We start from the raw sequence: 17,670 nt of genomic DNA on the forward strand, positions 1-17,670 counted from the left end.
GGCCTCCCTTTCATGCAAATGACGGTCAGACTGTACAGGACTGGCTCCTCCTCGTCACAGTCACAAAATGAGAGGACAGCGTGGGTATCCAGCTTCCGGAAAGGGAGCAAGAAAACCCGCCAGGTGAACCACATCCCAAAGATGCAAAATGACTGTGCACAGGCTTGGCGTCAGAGTGTTCCCACCTACAACCCGAAGAACCTCCCCACTCCTTTTGTGGAAGTGCCACTATGAGACCCCCAATTCTATTTCCTATCGAGGAGATGGAGCCAGAGGCTGAGCATCTGGTCTAGGGGAAACTCTGCAGCCTCAGACTTGAAACCGGACGCCTGGTGGAACATTTTCCCTTGAGCACCTTGCATGGCAAACATAAGAGGACATGAGAAGGCCATCTCTACAGTGTTTTAATTATCCTCACAGCCATCATTTCAGCCAGTCCCACAAGCAAAGCAGTCAGATCAAATGTCTTGAAAACTTCCATGTAGGGAGAAAAAAATTTTCTTTCCACTTAAAAAAAAAATCTTTTTGCTTTCTGCACACTGACGTAGAGGTAAAAGAAAATGACTGCAACTTAAATATGAAAGAATGCTTTACAATTAAATCCACAATTTTACACATTTATCTCAAACATGTGTCAGTGAAAAATCACCAACTATTACAAAATAGGAAAAATTATATGACAGAAGAAACAAAAAACTTGATAAAAAATATATCTCGGTATGAAAAGTACTGCACTCTTGGTGTCTTCACATCCTCCTCTTCTGTGTACTTATATACAACACTGAAAAGAAAAAATGAACAAATTGAAAAAAGCTGCTCTTAAGTATCATAACAGCCAGTTTTAACAGCATACAGATTTCAGCCTGAACCACACAAAAAGTTCTAGAACTATTGTAAGGCTAATTTTTATGATTTGAGAGCTGGGTCTGATGTCTCAGAGGACTGTGTTCTGGTCTCAGCCATACATCTGACTAGATTTGCAAATCATGAGCAAGGGAATAAAATAAAATGTATGAGAAAGTCTCTGGAATCTTAGAATGGTTTATAAATCACAGGTATAACAATTATGCTTATAGTCAAAGTATATTAGTAAATCTACCAGGCCAGACTTCAGACTAAAAACACTTAGTTTCATCCATCTCTTCAATATAATCACTAAACTTCCTGTTTACTTTTTTAAAATTACATCAGGGTAAACAACAGCTGAGGAGTTTTTAATTTTTGTTAAAGACACCAAAGTCCTTATTCTGAGTTCCCTATAAAGGGTCAACCTTTGGTGTTATCCAAAGTCTTACCCAGCTAGTCCTCTCATGACCACCCACACACACTCTTCAGGGTATGTGTGGTACATCAGAACCAGACCACGCTGGACAGCTGGCTCACTGGAGGCAAGTTTCCACCAGAGGCGTGGAAACTTCCACCCCTTCCACCCCTACGCCTACTCTGATTCTGATAGGTTTGTACAAAAGTGAACATTAACAGATATCTTGATCAAAGAATATGGTACAGATTCATCAATAAGCCAGGATCCTCTTTAAGAGCCTAGGATGCGAATTATGGAGTCTAAAGATAACTAACCACCACTAACTACCCCACAGACAAGGTTATATAAAGGAAAGCATCAGAAGGACAGTAGAAACACCCCAAGGAAACTGGCCAAGTTTGAGATGTAGAGTGTTATGTGACAGGATCCACCTTGTCACCTCTCACAGAACCCACAGCTGACTGCTGTAATCAGCTGTCTTGAGATGAGGAAAGATCATTAACATTTCTCCGTGAGTGGAATGAGTCAAATAAAAACAATATTAAAGACAGGAGGCCTATTCTTCTTCACACTGGAAGAACTAAAAGGGGATATATATATACATAAAGATATGACGTGACCCAAATGTTCATAGCAACACTATTTACAATAGTCAAGACACAGAAGCAACGTTAAGTGTCCACTGACAGATGAATGGATTAAGAAGGGTACATGGAATATTATACAATGGAATATTACTCAGCCATAGAAAAGAAAAAAATAATGCCACTTGCAGTAACATGCATGGACCCAGAAATTATCATACTAAGTGAAGTAAGTCAGATAGAGAAAAGAAATATCACATGGTATCACTTACATGTGGAATCTAAAAAAATGATACAAATGAACTTATTTACAAAAAAGAAGCAGATTCACAGATACCGAAAACAAGTTCATGATTACCACAGAGGAAGTGGGAACAGATAAATTAGGAGTTTAGGAAGAGCAGATATAAACTACTATACATAGATAAAAACTATATACAGAGATATATAGTTTTTATCTTTATGTATATATCTCTGTATATAGTTTTTATTTATATAAAGGTCCATATAGTCAAAGCTATGGTTTTTCCAGTAGTCATGTATGGATGTGAGAGTTGGACCATAAAGAAGGCTGAGCATCAAAGAACTGATGCTTTTGAATTGTGGTGTTGGAGGAAACTCTTGAGAGTCCCTTGGACTGCAAGATCTAACCAATCAATTCTAAAGGAAATCAACCCTGAATATTCATTGGAAGGACTGATGATGAAGCTGAAGTTCCAAAACTCTGGCCATTTGATACAAAGAGCTGAGTCACTGGAAAAGATCCTGATGCTGGGGAACAATTGAAGGCAAAAGGAGAAGGGGGAGGCAGAGGACGAGATGATCAGATAGCATCACCAACTCAATGGACATGAGTTTAAGCAAGCTCCAGGAGATGGTGAAGGACAGCGAAGCCTGGTGTGCTGCAGTCCATGAAGTCACAAAAAAGACACAACTGAGCCACTGAACAACAAAAACAAATATAGATAAACCACAAGGTTCTACTGTAGAGGAGAGGGGATCATATTCAATTTTATAAACGATAATGGAAAAAAATCTGAAATAATATATATACATTCAGTTATACATACGTGTGTATATATATATATATATAATGTGTGTATATGTATATATATATAAATATGTGTGTATATGTATAATAAATATGTGCATATGTATATAAATGTGTGTATATGTATATAACTGAATCACTTTGCTGTACACCAGAAACACAATACTGTAAGTCAACTACTTTAATAATAAATTTTTAAATAAAATAAAATGAAGACATAATGTGAAGCAATATGGTACTATATGGACAGGAGAAAGAACATCTACCATAAAAGTCAGGATGTTTAGTTCACAGCAAAGAGATCCAATTGTAAGGAGGTGGAAGAACTTATCCAGAACTGGAGGATGCACAATAAGAAAAAAAACAGAAATCAAGAGTCCCAAAACTCCGTTTGGGAGATGAGACCAAAAAGCAGGGATGAGTCAAAGGATAATGCCCACAGTTTTGATGTCTTCCCTTGAGTACCTTCAGAGCCATATTTCCTCTTTTGTCATCTTTGCCAAATTAAGGGATACAAATCTCCCACAAGAAAAGCATTTCAAAGCTTCACAGAGAAACAGGGCAAGTTATCTGTCAAATGACGCAAACCAAAGGTAGCAGGGAAACAGCGGCCATTCTGGGAGCCAGAGTCCCAACCGCCAGGTGAGAGGCGGCGTTGGGGGGATATAACACACTGTATCCGAGGACAGACCTCAGCGCCAGTGTACCGAGGCCCTTGTCAGCAAAGGGAGGGAAGAAGAGAATTTCTAGCTCCAAAATGCCGTGAAGCATCTACAAGAAAAAACGGCCACACTGATGATTCGAGAGGAAATTAGAATTTAAAAACCTACAAAGCAAAACTAAAACTGAATTATCCAGAAAACCTGCTGGTGATCTGATTATAAACACAGAGGCCTATTGTGGATGCTATGTAACTGTAGAGTGAAGGGCTGTTACCATTGTTTCCTCGGATAAATGCATCCCCGTACTTGTTCTTCAGCTGTCCATTGACATACTCCTCTGTCTGCTCCAAGGCTATATTCATGTAGCCATCCAGGCAAGCCAGGACCCCTGCAGATGGATTCAGGCAAAAAGACACACACAGCAAGAGCTGAAAATTACAGGGCACACCTGAGAGCTGACAATCCCTTCATTCATTAGCCCTCACATGCCTAATACAAAAATTCACACTGTAAAGGCAGCTCAACAGAGGCAAGCACAAAGAGTCTCTGCTCTCTGTCGGTCTGAATGGACGCTAAGGCCCGGACAGCATGAAGGCCACCGCATACCCAGGACTGCGGGCAGGAAAAACGAGCTGCTGCCTTCCTCAATGCATGTGTGGCAACAATGCAAACTTTAAAACCTTCACAAAAGTAACCCAGAGAGAATATTCCAAGTAAAATCCCATTCTTTGAAAGCTAAAGACAGGAGCGGCAGTTAGGCCCGAACAAATGACCACGAGCCATGCCTCCTCACGCCCCCTGGCGTGGCATTCCTGACTTTGGCCACTAAGGGAAATATGGGTCTGGCTGGTTTATCTCATTCTGTCACAACATCTCCTGCAGCAGATGAATGCGGTCCAGGGTTAAAAGGAAGTCTCCACAACGTGTTAAAATAATGCAGAAGAGGAGACAACAGGTGTCCTGAGAGAACAGCTTAAAGCCGTGACTCCCAGTGAAGCGCAACCTGAGCGCTCAAGCACCATACCGCTTCACAGCACACCCCTCTCCGTGTCGTTCCGGTTAGAGTCCTTCCCAATACAGACCAGTACAGAAAAACTGCCAAAAACATCCCAGGCTTTTTAGGAAATTGTTCAAGGGAATCTTTTCAACTGTGTTAAGAGGGCATCAATTTTGCAAGATTTGATCTGATGATCCTTTATTTAAAAAGACTAAGATATGTGGACCACTAACTCTGAGTTTCCAATTTCCAGTAGTATCTTCCAGAAAAACAATTTAAGTAAAAACAAATGCTACAAATTTGATTCAATTAACCAAGTCAACAGCTCCATTTCGTCTCAACTTCATTAATATGCTCCTCACTCTCTGCCTTTGCCCCCATTATCCTCTCAACAAAAAGTTTCTTTTCAAAATTGTGTGTGTTTGTGATAAGAGCACAAGACAGTAAGCTAACAAACCCTCCTACAGGCTGAAAACTTTCAAAGCACCAGCATGGATTGTGAACAATTAATAATTATTTCCTATCAAAAGAAAGCTGAAGCTACAACTTTACGGTTTCTTTCCTGCTGTATTATATCTAAACCCCAATCATAAGTGAGCAAGAAACTTCTGAGACAAGCTATGTAAATGTTTGAAAATTAATTAAAAGCATTTAAAATAAAATCTTCCCTTCTAATAAAAATATTCTCATAGCAAAGGCTTTTTTTTTTTTTTTAAAGAAAAAGGTTCCTAGAGGTTATAAATATGATCCTCTCCTAAAGGTTGAAGGGAAATTGATACAGAGAGCTGGATTTTTTCCCCCCAGTACTTTTATTTAACCACATTCTTTATAGTATGCCCTCAATAGTGTACATTTTCTTTTAATATATAGAAGCCATGGCCAGACATTCATAAAAGGAGAAAAATAACAGTTACTACCCATATGAAAGGTTGCTGTAACTTACTAATCAAAGAAATATAAATGAAAAGAGTTATTACTTGTGGCCAGCTAGCATGGAAAAGTTGAAATCAAGGCTAACCCAAGAATTGAGGAGAACACAGACAAGAAAAAGCCATCTGCCCTGACAGGGGCCAGCTGGTACCCTCTCTGACTCTGAGACCCCAGCCCTCGTCCACAAAAATAAAACCATGGTCCATACACTCATGGGACTCCTCTGCAGCCATTCAGCAGTCTGTATCGTGAGAGAACGGAAGGCACTGTTTAAATGTTAAAAAAAAAACAAACCAGAATGCACATACAACTAATCCCACTTATGTAAAATTGTGCTTTTATGGAGACAGATCCAAGCGGGTAAGGCTGATTATCTCTGCATGGTAGAATTTGGGGAAATTTAGCTTTCTTCTACATATAGGCTTCCCTGGTGGCTCAGGGTAAAGAACTTGCCTACCAACACAGGGGACATAGGTCTGATCCCTGTGTCAGGAAGATCTGAAGAAGGAAACGGCAACCCACTCCAGTATTCTTGCCTGGAGAGTCCCATGGACAGAGGAGCCTGGCGGGCTACAGTCCATGGGGTCCCAAGAGTCAGATACAACTTAGTAACTAAACCACCACCATTCAGTATAAAGTCTCTAATTCCACTACAAAAATCAAATTACACTGGAAATATGTTATTAATGTCCAGAAACTAATACACAGACAGCAGAATATTTCTTAACAAGGCTTTTGAGTCAAGCTTGAGTCTGAGTCCTAGCTCCTCCCTTACTAGTGGGGATAATCAACAGAGATCTCAAAAGGATTTACGTGATGACAAGATAAAGATTAAAGTGATTCATGCACACTGGACCCATAGTAATCTCTCAATAAAATTAAGTTTGCATGTGTGTAAAGTGGAAAAATCTCAAGAGACTAGGATCATTATTCAGGAGAGTGATCAAGAAAAGGCTTTAAAACTCTGCTAATGAATTAGTTATCTACAATTGTGAAATATTCCCAGTAATTTAACATATCTTAATATTGGAGGATTAGGATTAGTTATTTCAGAAGGTGAAACTGGATACCTTTCTTCCACAAAGTTAGTTTCAGTACTGTCAGAGCCTCTTAAAAAGGGCACTTCATTCTGTACAAGAACAAAAAGAAGTCTTTGGACACCCCACGTATTGAGTGAGTGGGAAGTTCATGCTGTAAAATGATACTGCCTAAATAGCTGCTCGCCAATCTTGACTACTTTCACAAAAATAAATGTGGCTGGGCCAAGGAGTTCTTCAGAATCCAGTTACTCAAGCCTGGCTATCACCAAGGACGCAGGCACACCAATCCCAAAGTAGAGACAGGAGCCCCAGATCGGGCCATAGATCACAGACACACGCTCTGTGGTCAGTTCTCTTCTCTAAAATGAACTGTCTCCGGGGTAGGAAAAGAAGTGGGTGTAAAATCTGTTGACAACCAAGGCTTTTTTGGTCTACTGGGTACTTTGTTACTTCTTTAGCGAACACCAGTAAGGATGAGGCACCGGAAATCTTACCTCGATAATCCACTCCCGAATTTAATTTCACCACAACTGGTCGCCCGATGATTTGCTTCAGGAAGTCACTGGGTGTTTGCTTCCGCAGACTCATTTTAACAATCCCGATCAGAAAACTGAAAAGAAGCAATGAAGGTAATGCCGAAAGTTAATTAGTCAGCAAAAAAAACCCCAAGAAGCCCTTAGGGTATTTACAGGAAATCAAGCATCAAAGGACCACACGTGAAGAATCAACATTAGTCCACCACCACGCCCCTAACAAGACAGCTAACCAGATTCCAGTACCTTCCAGAAGCCAGATCCTAAGCTAAGCGTTTATACACATTACCTCACCCACGCTCACAAGAATCCTCGGACACAGCCTCACACAGAAGAGCCCTGGGTTTCCAGAGTCCCTGTTCCTAATCACTCGTCACCACTGTCCCCGCATAGGCAGTATATCCATTCCCGCCACCACCACTCACCCAACACTTATTTTATGCTGAGTGCTCTGCTAAGACCCTTCAGCACCTATCAAATGTCATCTTTACAAGAACCCCGGCAATAAGGTTTTAAAATCCCCATTATGCTGATGAAAATAAAGGCCCAGAAAGATGAAATAAAGTGCCCCAAATGTGGCAAAATCAACGTCCAAGTTTGAACCAGTCATGTTTTAAAGCCACTGCTTATATAGTATTTACAACTGATGTCAAAACAGTATCTCTAGAGAGAATTATAATCATAATTGAAAGCTAATATTTGAATGTACTACAGGCCAGCACTTATGTAAGCACTTCACATGTATTAATCCACTTAGCGCTCACAGAGGTAGGTGTTGTTTTAACCTCATTTTACAGATGACTAGAGACAGAAAGGGCTAAACAGCCTGTTCAAGGTCACATAGCCAGTAAGTAGAGGGCCAGCACATGTCTTAATCACGTCTTTATGTTGCCTCCTGAAAGCTGCTAATGTAGCCAAAGATTTTTATTTATCCTATTATACCAAATAAACTCTCTATGACAAAAAAAAAAATCTTAAAAATCAAGTATAATAGGGATCTGAAGTAGGGAAACAGCATTATACACCCAAATCAATCACAGACATACATAGCAACCCATCGCACCTTTCAAAATTCATCCTGTTTTATAAGTTCTTGCTTTCAAAATACTTCGGTAAACAAATATAACAAAGCTGCAGTTACTTAAGCAAAACTTGGGAAAGTGATTTTTCTGTTTTAGTCATATTCAACATCACTTGTATTCAGTAGCCACACAGCATCACTGAAAAAAGCATGGGTACAATAAGTGAAGGACTTGCCTCAGGAACTTGTGTTGGGTTTTGTTTTCATTCAAAACTTTTCATTAACCATTCTTCCATAAATAGCACTACTTATTTCACTCCAAGTCTATCCACTCAAATGATCTGAATTCAGGCTGAAGACCACTGGATGGAGATTTTCTCAGCATGAATCTATGCAGACTCAGCGGCAGTCTGGACAAGCTAGAATGCTAGATTTTATTGACTCTTCCTTGTTTAACAATTATGTGTATGGACACTCTGCAAGAGAATTCAATGAACGTACACACAGGCTCTCACCTTACAGATTTTAGAATCTAGAAGGACTTAGACTCTTGTTTAAGAGCATAAACACAAAGTGATTTTGCTTAGTTCTCAGTCTGACTCTTTGCAACCTCATGGATGGTAGCCCGCCAGGTTCCTCTGTCCATGGGGATTCTCCAGGCAAGAATACTGGAGTGGGTTGCCATGCCCTCCTCCAGGGGAATCTTCCCAACCCAGGGATCGAACCCAGTCTCCCACACTGCAGGCAGATTCTTTACCATGTGAGCCACCAGGGAAGTCCAAGAATACTGGAGTGGGTAGCCTATCCCTTCTCCAGGGGATCTTCCCCACCCAGGAATCAAACTAGGATCTCCTACATTGCAGGCGGATTCCTTACCAGCTAAGCTACTAGGGAAACCCTCTTGTTTAAGAGCGTGAGCAAAAAGTTCTTGTAATCTAAGTAAAATAATTTTCTTTAACCAAGAAAAAAAAAATCTCAAATTAAATAAAATACAAATTTCAAAAACTATTCTTGAATTTGGGGCTGGTACTTGGTCCATCCATCATCCATTCCACCTCCTCAAGGGAGAAGGATTTTTTTTTTAATGTGATCAACTAATTATTTTGCTCAGTAAATCTCACCTTTCCCACTGCATTGCCAGTTTATTTTTTTTAGCTACACAGGATCAATAGATAACTGAAATTTCAATTACTATTCAGGACAATCACTATTCATTCATGATTCAGGCCACATAACAAAGTTATTTATGCTGTTTTGAGCCCAGGGGGAAAAAAATTACAAAGTAAATACTGTAGCAGATTCAGGACTTTTAGTGAGTTGAGTAAAAAGAAACAAATCTTCCCATTTATCTATGAAGTGCCTTATTTCTGTATGGAACATGCATTGTTCTGTGGCTAAGGGGCTGAAGGCCCCATAGAGACTCACTCATTGAGTTTTAAGCTCTTTTCCTGTCAGATGCTAAGTCCCATTATGCCAGCTTTTTCAATTACAATATTGAGAGAAAACTAGCTGTTCATTTTTTGCTTAAAAACCTCACTAAGATGCATTCTGACGTGAGAATATTCTATTAACTACCTTGTCTGAAGTTAAAAGTCAATAGAGAAAAGTTCTCATTGCTTTCTAAGATGCTCTTCTTGGGTTATGATCCTCAAATTTGACTCAAATAAAATTTTTCATTTCTTTAAAAAAAAAAAGTTAAAGATAAATTTTAACCTAGACTGATAGTTTGCCCAACTGATATTATTTTTTAAATGTTACTCTCTTTCCTTGCCTTTTAAAAAAGCACATTCTTCTTCTAAGTTCCACAAAGATCACACCTCTGCCATTAAGCCTCACCTTTACCCCAATTAACACTGATCACTTCCTGAAGGCACTCGACACTTCAGGTCTTCATGCAGCAGCAACTGGGGACATAACACCAATAAGACACGACCATGGGCCCTCAGAGCTGACACTCCAAAGGGGGCAGAAAGATGCAAAAGGAGGGTTTCTGGTTTTTTTTTTAATATTTCTTTCTTTTTACTCATGTATTTATTTGGCTGCTCTGGGTCTTAGCTGTGGCATGCGGGATCTTTAGTTGCAGTATATGGAATTTAGTCCCCTGACCTGGGATTGAATCCCAGCCCCCTGCACTGGGAGCCCAGAGTCTTAACCACTGGACCACCTGGAAAGTCCTGGAGAAGCTTTTAAAAGTCGTCTGCATTTGGATAAAATTATGCAGGGAACAGCACATAGAGAAGACTCATTTAGCCCAGGCCTGGCAAATCAAAGAAAGATGGGGTGAACCTGAGCTGAGTATGGAGTAAAAGGAGTCCACCAGCCTAAAAGGAGAGAAATCTGAGCAAAGGCATCGGACAGTATTTGAGCTGGAAGGGAAAATGCTCCCCTACGCATGCAGGACAAGCAGCAGCTGCAGAAGGGAGCAGGGCCACCGAGGCGGGAGCAGGGCAAGTCAGGCTGCAGGTCAGGGCCACACGTGGGTCACCCGCATCACGTGGATATCCTGATTCAGCAGTGCTGGGGCGGGACCCAGGAATCTTTGCCCAAGTCTAGGGGACTCTTCTAAACTGGGCAGCACGGGAAATAGTTGTGTCAGGGAAGGGGACCCTGGGAAGCTTTGAAGCAGAGATCTGACTGACTACAGATTGCAGACAGGCCCTCTCACTGAGTCCTGGCATCACAGCTTACCATCTGGTTGTTTGTTGTCTAGTTGCTATGTCGTGTCCAACTCTTTTGTGACCCCGTGGACTGCAGCCCACCAGGCTCCTCTGCTCATGGGATTTCCCAGGCAAGAATACTGGAGTGGGTTGCCATTTCCTCCCCCCACTTGGTTACCTGTCATTATTTATTCCCTTTCATATACTTTACTTTTCTTTTTTTTAAATGAGTCTTTTCTCCCTCAAAATACTGGAAGCCATGTGAAAAAAAGAGACTAGTTCTCATTTACTCACCAGAACATCAATATTGTGCTAAATCTCTTAAAAAAATTTTTTTTTTAAGTTCATGGTAAAGAGGATGGTTGCTTCAAGCACATTTTATCCATCACTTTAGGAAAGTGTATCTTTTACATTCGTCTTCATTAGGCTTCTGTGGTACTCTTGGTTACTTAACGACTCGGCCATAAATCCATTTTGTGTGAGTAAATTGGTCTCGACACCACAATTTTTCCCATGACTTGGCCCACGTAATTTTAAGTTTTCATCTTTTAAATTGGATAAGGCAGAAGGAACAGTTCTGTTTCTGAAGGAAAAAAAAAAAAAAAGCCTCTTGAACCATAAACACGTAAGAGGAAAAAAGCTTCCTTGCTTCAGGGTCACCTTGATAAAATTTCTGTTTAAAATTAAAGCCGTAATCACCCTCGAGGCCCCCTCTCCCTCCTGACTCCTCAGGCTTGTTTTAAACGACCTACTCTCATATAAATGGCTATTAACTCAAAAGCAGTATATTTCCCGGCAGAAGCTCCTGAGAGGTCTGGTATGAGAACATCTGCCGACTGCCCTGGCAGAGGTTTTGTTTTAGGTAGAAGAATGGGGAGCTGGGTGAAGAACCAAACTGTCTCCATCCCTCTAGGTGCCCGGCAGTATGAGGTTCCTGAGCAATTCACAGAGTAACCCTGGGAGGCGATGAGCAGGGCTGAGGCTTGATCCCAAAGCCCAGGCACTTTCCCCCTTCTGAACAAGTCAAGATTCTCTTGTTAAACCTAGGGAACGGCCAGACACAGTGAGAGGTCTATTTGGAGAGCAGCAATGCAGGGGAGGGGAGGGGCCTTCCATGGTGGCTCAGATGATAAAGAATCTGGGTTCGGTCCCTGGGTTGGGATGATCCCCTGGAGAAGGGAATGGCAACCCACTTCAGTATTCTTGCCTGGAGAATTTCATGGACAGAGGAGCCTGGTGGGCTACAGTCCATGGGGTCACAAAGAGTTGGACTGAGCAACTCACACACATAGCACTGGGTGGGGGGGAGGGTGGATACCTAAAGTGACAAAGGATTATAAATTAGCCTGTGGAGCTATATAAAAATGGTCAAACGGAAAAATATATATATATATTTAATACGACTGAATTATGTCATTGAGCAAAGACATCCAACTCCTTGTTTCTTGGCAATGTTCACTGTAAACTTTTACCCGTTTACAGTTTAGGGTGGAAAAAAGATTGAAAAGGAAAAAACTGCGATGAAACCTAGTACTACAACCCAAGTAAACACAGCTGTAGACTAACACGTGAGTATCAGGGAGGGCATGAGACACGGTGAAAAACAGCTCCCCATGGATTTCCCTTTCCAGACAGTGGATACATGACCCTCTCTGAAGGCTTCAAACCAACCCCTCCTCCCCACCCACAAGAAGCTACCTTCCTCCCTGCTCTCCTAGGGGCCAGGCTGAGTTGGCCCTCTGCACACCCAGAATGCCTCTCGCCAAAAAAAAGAAAAAAAAAAAGTGGTGTATTTGCAACATACTGATTATCTGGCTTTGCAAACACCTGGAATTTTATTGGCTAGGGAAAGAGCACCACTTTCATGCTCCATCCTGGGGTGTCTAGCTCACCCAGCCCCTGCCTCTGTTGTGGAGAGTTGTCCTTGTTGCTCTTTAGTCGCTAAGTCCTGTCCAACTCTTTTGCAACCCCATGGATTGTAGTCCATCAGGTTTCCCTGTCCATAGGATTTCCTGGGGAAGAATACTGGAATGGATTGCCATTCCCACCATTGTTCCCTCATCTTAAAGCAACAAAAAGTTTTAAAACTTCAAGGGTTAACAGATGAAAACCAACAGCGAAGTATTAACCATGTGTCAGAGTATAAATCATAACTTATTAGATATTTTATTCCAACATATAAAGAATCTGAAAACAATAGTCAAAAAAACCTTGAAGGGACTGCGACTCTAAATAATGCATTTCTAGTCCTGGCCATGAAAACAGTCACTTCTCCCATTTTTCAATGCTACAGATCGCTCAGGATTACAATCTCTGTTACGTGGCACAATTCTAAAACAGCAGACTATGGAAATATACAAATACAAGTAAGATATTACATATATATAATATATATACACCTATTACATACATACATGTATATAGCCGAATTACTTTGCTGTACAACTGAAACTAACACAATATTGTAAATCAACTACAATAAAAAGAAGTAAATAAAACAAGTAATCCAAGGGGCATAAGTATCTTTTTAAATTCTAATATCGAGTATGTCATTGCTCAGTGTGAGACCACATGTGTACAGACTACACACTTGGGATGGGGGACACCTGAGTTCTAATCCCAGCTCTGCTACTTAATTAGCAGTGTGCTTGGATAATTCACCATTTCACCTCTCCAGGCCCCCCGGTTCCTCATTTGAAAAATAAGGGAGTTATGCCAGAAGATCACTTAAGACAGACAATCCCTTAAGGGATCATCCGGCTTTAACATTCAGTCAAGGCCGATGCAGTAACTCCAACAATACACAAACACACATACTAACATCCTCTGACGTGCACAAAATCAAGCAAGTGGAATCATCACATATCACTATTACAAAAAAAAAAAAAAAAGAATCCAAAGAGGCTCAACCTTGCTGGTTGATATCCTACAAAAGAATTACTTTTGGTGAAAAAGGCACAGTCAAAATGATGGAAACCACTAAAACTTTTTTGGCAAACAATGTGGCCATGTGTATGAAGACCTAAAAAGACCCCATAAGACCACAGCATCTATTCTAATAATTTCACTTCTCAAAATTAGTACAAGAGAAGAAAATGGCAACCCACTCCAGTATTCTTGCCTGGAAAATCCCAGGGACAGAGGTGCAGGGGTTAGCAAAGGGTCTCACTCGACCTAGGGACTAAGCACGCATGCAATCATCTTAAATATGTTTTTAAAGAAAGGTTATCAAAGTATTGTTTGGAACATTAAAATTAAGCAAAAATCCACAAACACCCTAAATGCCTCCCTGCCGGGTAATAGTTAAATAATTTACAGGACCTACACAACGATGGTTTAGGCAGCCAATAAAAAGAAGATACAAAATTAGAAATTATATTTAGGAATGATTTCTAAGTGAAAATGGAAGACTAAATATACTAAATATACTGTTAAGTGATACAATGGGTACAGCCTTAGCTCAAGTACAACCTAGCCCACACAAGAATAGAATTCTGAGACTGTAGTGTCGTGAACATTTCTATAACAAGGGGTGGGGCAAGAACAGAACAAATCGCTCTCAATATTATCTGCAACATCCCAATTCCAGAGACGGTAATACGTGCTGACCACGAGCGCACACCGCTGCACACGAATGCCGCCGCGACAGGACTTAACACCATGCAGCCGAGGGCATCCCCAATCTGACAACTCCGGGGAGGCGGGCTAGCGCAGCCCTTAATTCCCGGGGGTCAGGCGCAGCCACGCCATTGCAGCGAAGGCCAGGCGATTCCGGGAGAAGCCTGGCCCCGCGTACTACCTTCCCCTCGAATCCCCGGGCGCAGGTCGGGACTGTCGGCGGAATCTCAACCACCAGGAGCGGTCTCAGAAGCCGACTTGGTGAAGCCCGGCCGGTGCCGTTCCTCCCCGCGCGATCGAGGCGGCCCTCGGGATCGGGAATCCCGGCGCCAGCGATCCCCGATCTCCCGGCAACGGCAGTCGCCGAGGACCGAGCCTGAGCGCCGCACCTCGCGCGGACCCACCACCCGCTGGCGCCGGAGTGCGCGCTCGCTCCCGGCCCCGCCAGGGGCTGCCGGCCCGGCCCGGGGATGCCGCTCCCGAACTCTACCCGGGGCGAGGGAACACTGAGGCCTCAGATGGCCCGCGCGGCCGTGCAGCTCACCTCGCGGCCGGGTTCCGAACCCCTGCTCCGGGCACCCCACAAGCCCGGCCTCCGCCGACCCACCCGGCGAAACCGAAACTGAAATCGCCCAGGCGGCGGCACTTTTCGGACTCAGCCAATCGTTGCTTTCCGTGACTACGGCACACCGCGAGGACCGAAAAACCGCACCGAGCCGGAGCGCGCAAATCCCAGAATCCTGATTTGCCCGAAGATGAAGTTGGCACTTGGAGTCAAAGCGGAAAGCACTGTTTCACTCTTCTAACAGAAAGAAAACACCACCGCCCCTCCCTCCCCTACTCCCTCGAAGAAAAAAAAGCAACACTGGAACTGAACTTTTAATCAGGATTTCGTTTAGGTAGAAATGTTAAAAAAAAAAAACAAAAACAAAAAAACTTGAAGTTATAGGAAACGGGAATTCACTGCTAAAGTAATGACTTATGCATAGAGATGTCCTGAAATTGGATAACTAAATGCAAATAAATAAATAAAGCAAGCAACCTCGAATCTTTAAATCCACTTTTGGATTTTGCTTAAATGTGTCGTTATAAGCAAGAGATTGTCTCCATAGCCACGTTAATTGACACAAAAAATTAAAATCACGAAAGTAACTCGTATTATAAAGGTATAAAGGACGTTGTGTTACAGACTAGTTCTAACTGGAAATGGTGTACAGACATTATTTAAGTGCTGCTATGGGATATCGGTTTGGAACTTCGGGTAAATTCTCAATAGTCTTGCTATTTGAGGGAAAGAAAAAAAAAACTGTTATGCCAAGACTTGATTCCTTTTTTCCCTACACACATACCCTCATCAAATTAAAACTTATACTTGAATTCTATTCCAAATTTGTGATGCTACAAATAAAGTGATGATAGGTTTAAGTAGATCTTTAACCCTGTTTAAGAGTTACAGGATCTAAGACACAGACATCTTTCCTAAGACAAAAATGAGTTCACTCTCCTGTAAGCTTGTTAGCTAAAGGCAGAAGAAAGGAACCTTTGGTTGACATAGGGGACAGAGAATGACAACGTGTGATTTGGTAGAATAGAGGAACTTTATTATATGCTTTTGTAAGAGCTCACTTTGGGTAAAGAGCAAGTAATTGCAGATTTGTTGAAAAGAACTGTATATGCAATATAAAATATAATTTAAAAAATTAAATAAAATATCATTTAAATAAGTTGATTAGCTGCCAAAAATATCCACAACATAATAAGATACAAAACCAGTCCTGTCCCCAAAAGCCTTCACAAAAGGCATCAAATTGTACTATATTTTCCACTGATCATTTCAATTATTCAAAAAAGAATTCTTATTCATAGTCTCTTTCCCTTTACCAAAGAGCCTTCATGGAGTCATTATGACTGGTGATGGGCAGGAGATAAGGAAGAATTTTAAGGACATATTTCATCTGCAGAGAGACTGTGACCTTCTCCAAGGGCTGTAGATCTGTAAGGGCTCCATGAGATAAACAGGCTGGACACCATGAATTAGTTCACAAGCCCAAAAAGTTTACCAAAATGTGGCTGTGCCCAGAACTCCCTCAGCAGCTTAGAACTGGCTTCCCTAACCCACACCGTAACTTTCCATATTTTACAAGTTCTCCACCCCCACCCTGCTAGCATCTTTTATTAAACAAAGAAAACATGTATAAGACTTTTTTGGAATACTAATCAGGTAAGATTAGGGAAAGGAGTACGTCAAGACTGTTTATTGTATCCCTGCTTATTTAACTTATATGCAGAGTACATCATGAGAAACACTGGGTTGGATGAAGCACAAGCTGGAATCAAGATTGCCGGGAGAAATATCAATAACCTCAGATATGCAGATGACACCACCCTTATGGCAGAAAGTGAAGAACAACTAAAGAGCCTCTTGATGAAAGTGAAAAAGGAGAGTGAAAAAGTCGGCTTAAAGCTCAACATTCAGAAAACTAAGATCATGGCATCTGGTCCCATCACTTCACGGCAAATAGATGGGAAAACAGTGGGAACAGTGGCTGACTTTATTTTTCTGGGCTCCAAAATCACTGCAGATGGTGACTGCAGCCATGAAATTAAAAGACACTTTCTCCTTGGAAGAAAAGCTATGACCAACCTAGACAGCATATTAAAAAGCAGAGACATTACTTTGCCAACAAAGGTCTGTCTGGTCAAAGCTATGGTTTTTCCAGTGGTCATGTATGGATGTGAGAGTTGGACTGTAAAGAAAGCTGAGCACCAAAGAACTGATGCTTTTGAACTGTGGTATTGGAGAACACTCTTGAGAGTCCCTTGGACTGCAAGGAGATCCAATCAGTCCATCCTAAAGGAGATCAGTCCTGGGTTTTCATTGGAAGGACTGATGCTGAAGCTGAAGCTCCAATACTTTGGCCACCTGATTCGAAGAACTGACTCATTGGAAAAGACCCTGATGCTGGGAAAGATTGAAGGCAGGAGGAGAAGGGGATGACAGAAGATGAGATGGTTGGATGGCATCACCGACTCAATGGACATGAGTTTGGGTAAACTCCGGGAGTTGGTGATTGACAGGGAAGCCTGGCATGCTGCAGTCCATGGGATTGCAAAGAGTTGGACACGACTGAGCGACTGAACTGACTGAATCCAGTAAGAACAAGTCTTCAAGACCCTGAACACAGACATTAATTTATTAAGGAACTTTAAAGTCATAAAAGTAATATGACATGATTTATTTTAGCTCATAGAGTTTGGTTGCAAGAACTGATGAACCTACATTGACACGTCATATTCACCCCAAGTTCATAGT

At 41.6% G+C, this 17,670-nt stretch overlaps 1 protein-coding gene across 3 annotated transcripts; it reads right to left on the reverse strand.

Annotated features, from left to right (window-relative positions):
- Window positions 1-387: 387 nt before the first annotated feature.
- LSM6 (LSM6 homolog, U6 small nuclear RNA and mRNA degradation associated) lies at window positions 388-15,052 on the reverse strand. Of its 3 annotated transcripts, XM_043485075.1 has the most exons (5): window positions 14,902-15,030; window positions 11,034-11,322; window positions 7,023-7,138; window positions 3,836-3,949; window positions 388-781 (listed from the first exon to the last, which is right to left on the reverse strand). In XM_043485075.1, the coding sequence occupies exons 2-5, from the start codon at window positions 11,039-11,041 to the stop codon at window positions 747-749; spliced, it is 273 nt and encodes a 90-aa protein (XP_043341010.1). In that variant the 5' UTR covers window positions 11,042-11,322; window positions 14,902-15,030; the 3' UTR covers window positions 388-746. The 3 variants fall into 3 exon arrangements, with proteins under 3 accessions (XP_043341010.1, XP_043341030.1, XP_043341020.1); XM_043485095.1 differs by lacking the exon at window positions 11,034-11,322 and having other exon boundaries at window positions 14,902-15,052; XM_043485085.1 differs by lacking the exons at window positions 11,034-11,322; window positions 14,902-15,030 and adding an exon at window positions 14,539-14,719.
- Window positions 15,053-17,670: the final 2,618 nt, after the last annotated feature.

The sequence above is a fragment of the Cervus canadensis genome, chromosome 1 (genome assembly GCF_019320065.1).
Source record: "Cervus canadensis isolate Bull #8, Minnesota chromosome 1, ASM1932006v1, whole genome shotgun sequence".
Taxonomy (NCBI): domain Eukaryota; kingdom Metazoa; phylum Chordata; class Mammalia; order Artiodactyla; family Cervidae; genus Cervus; species Cervus canadensis.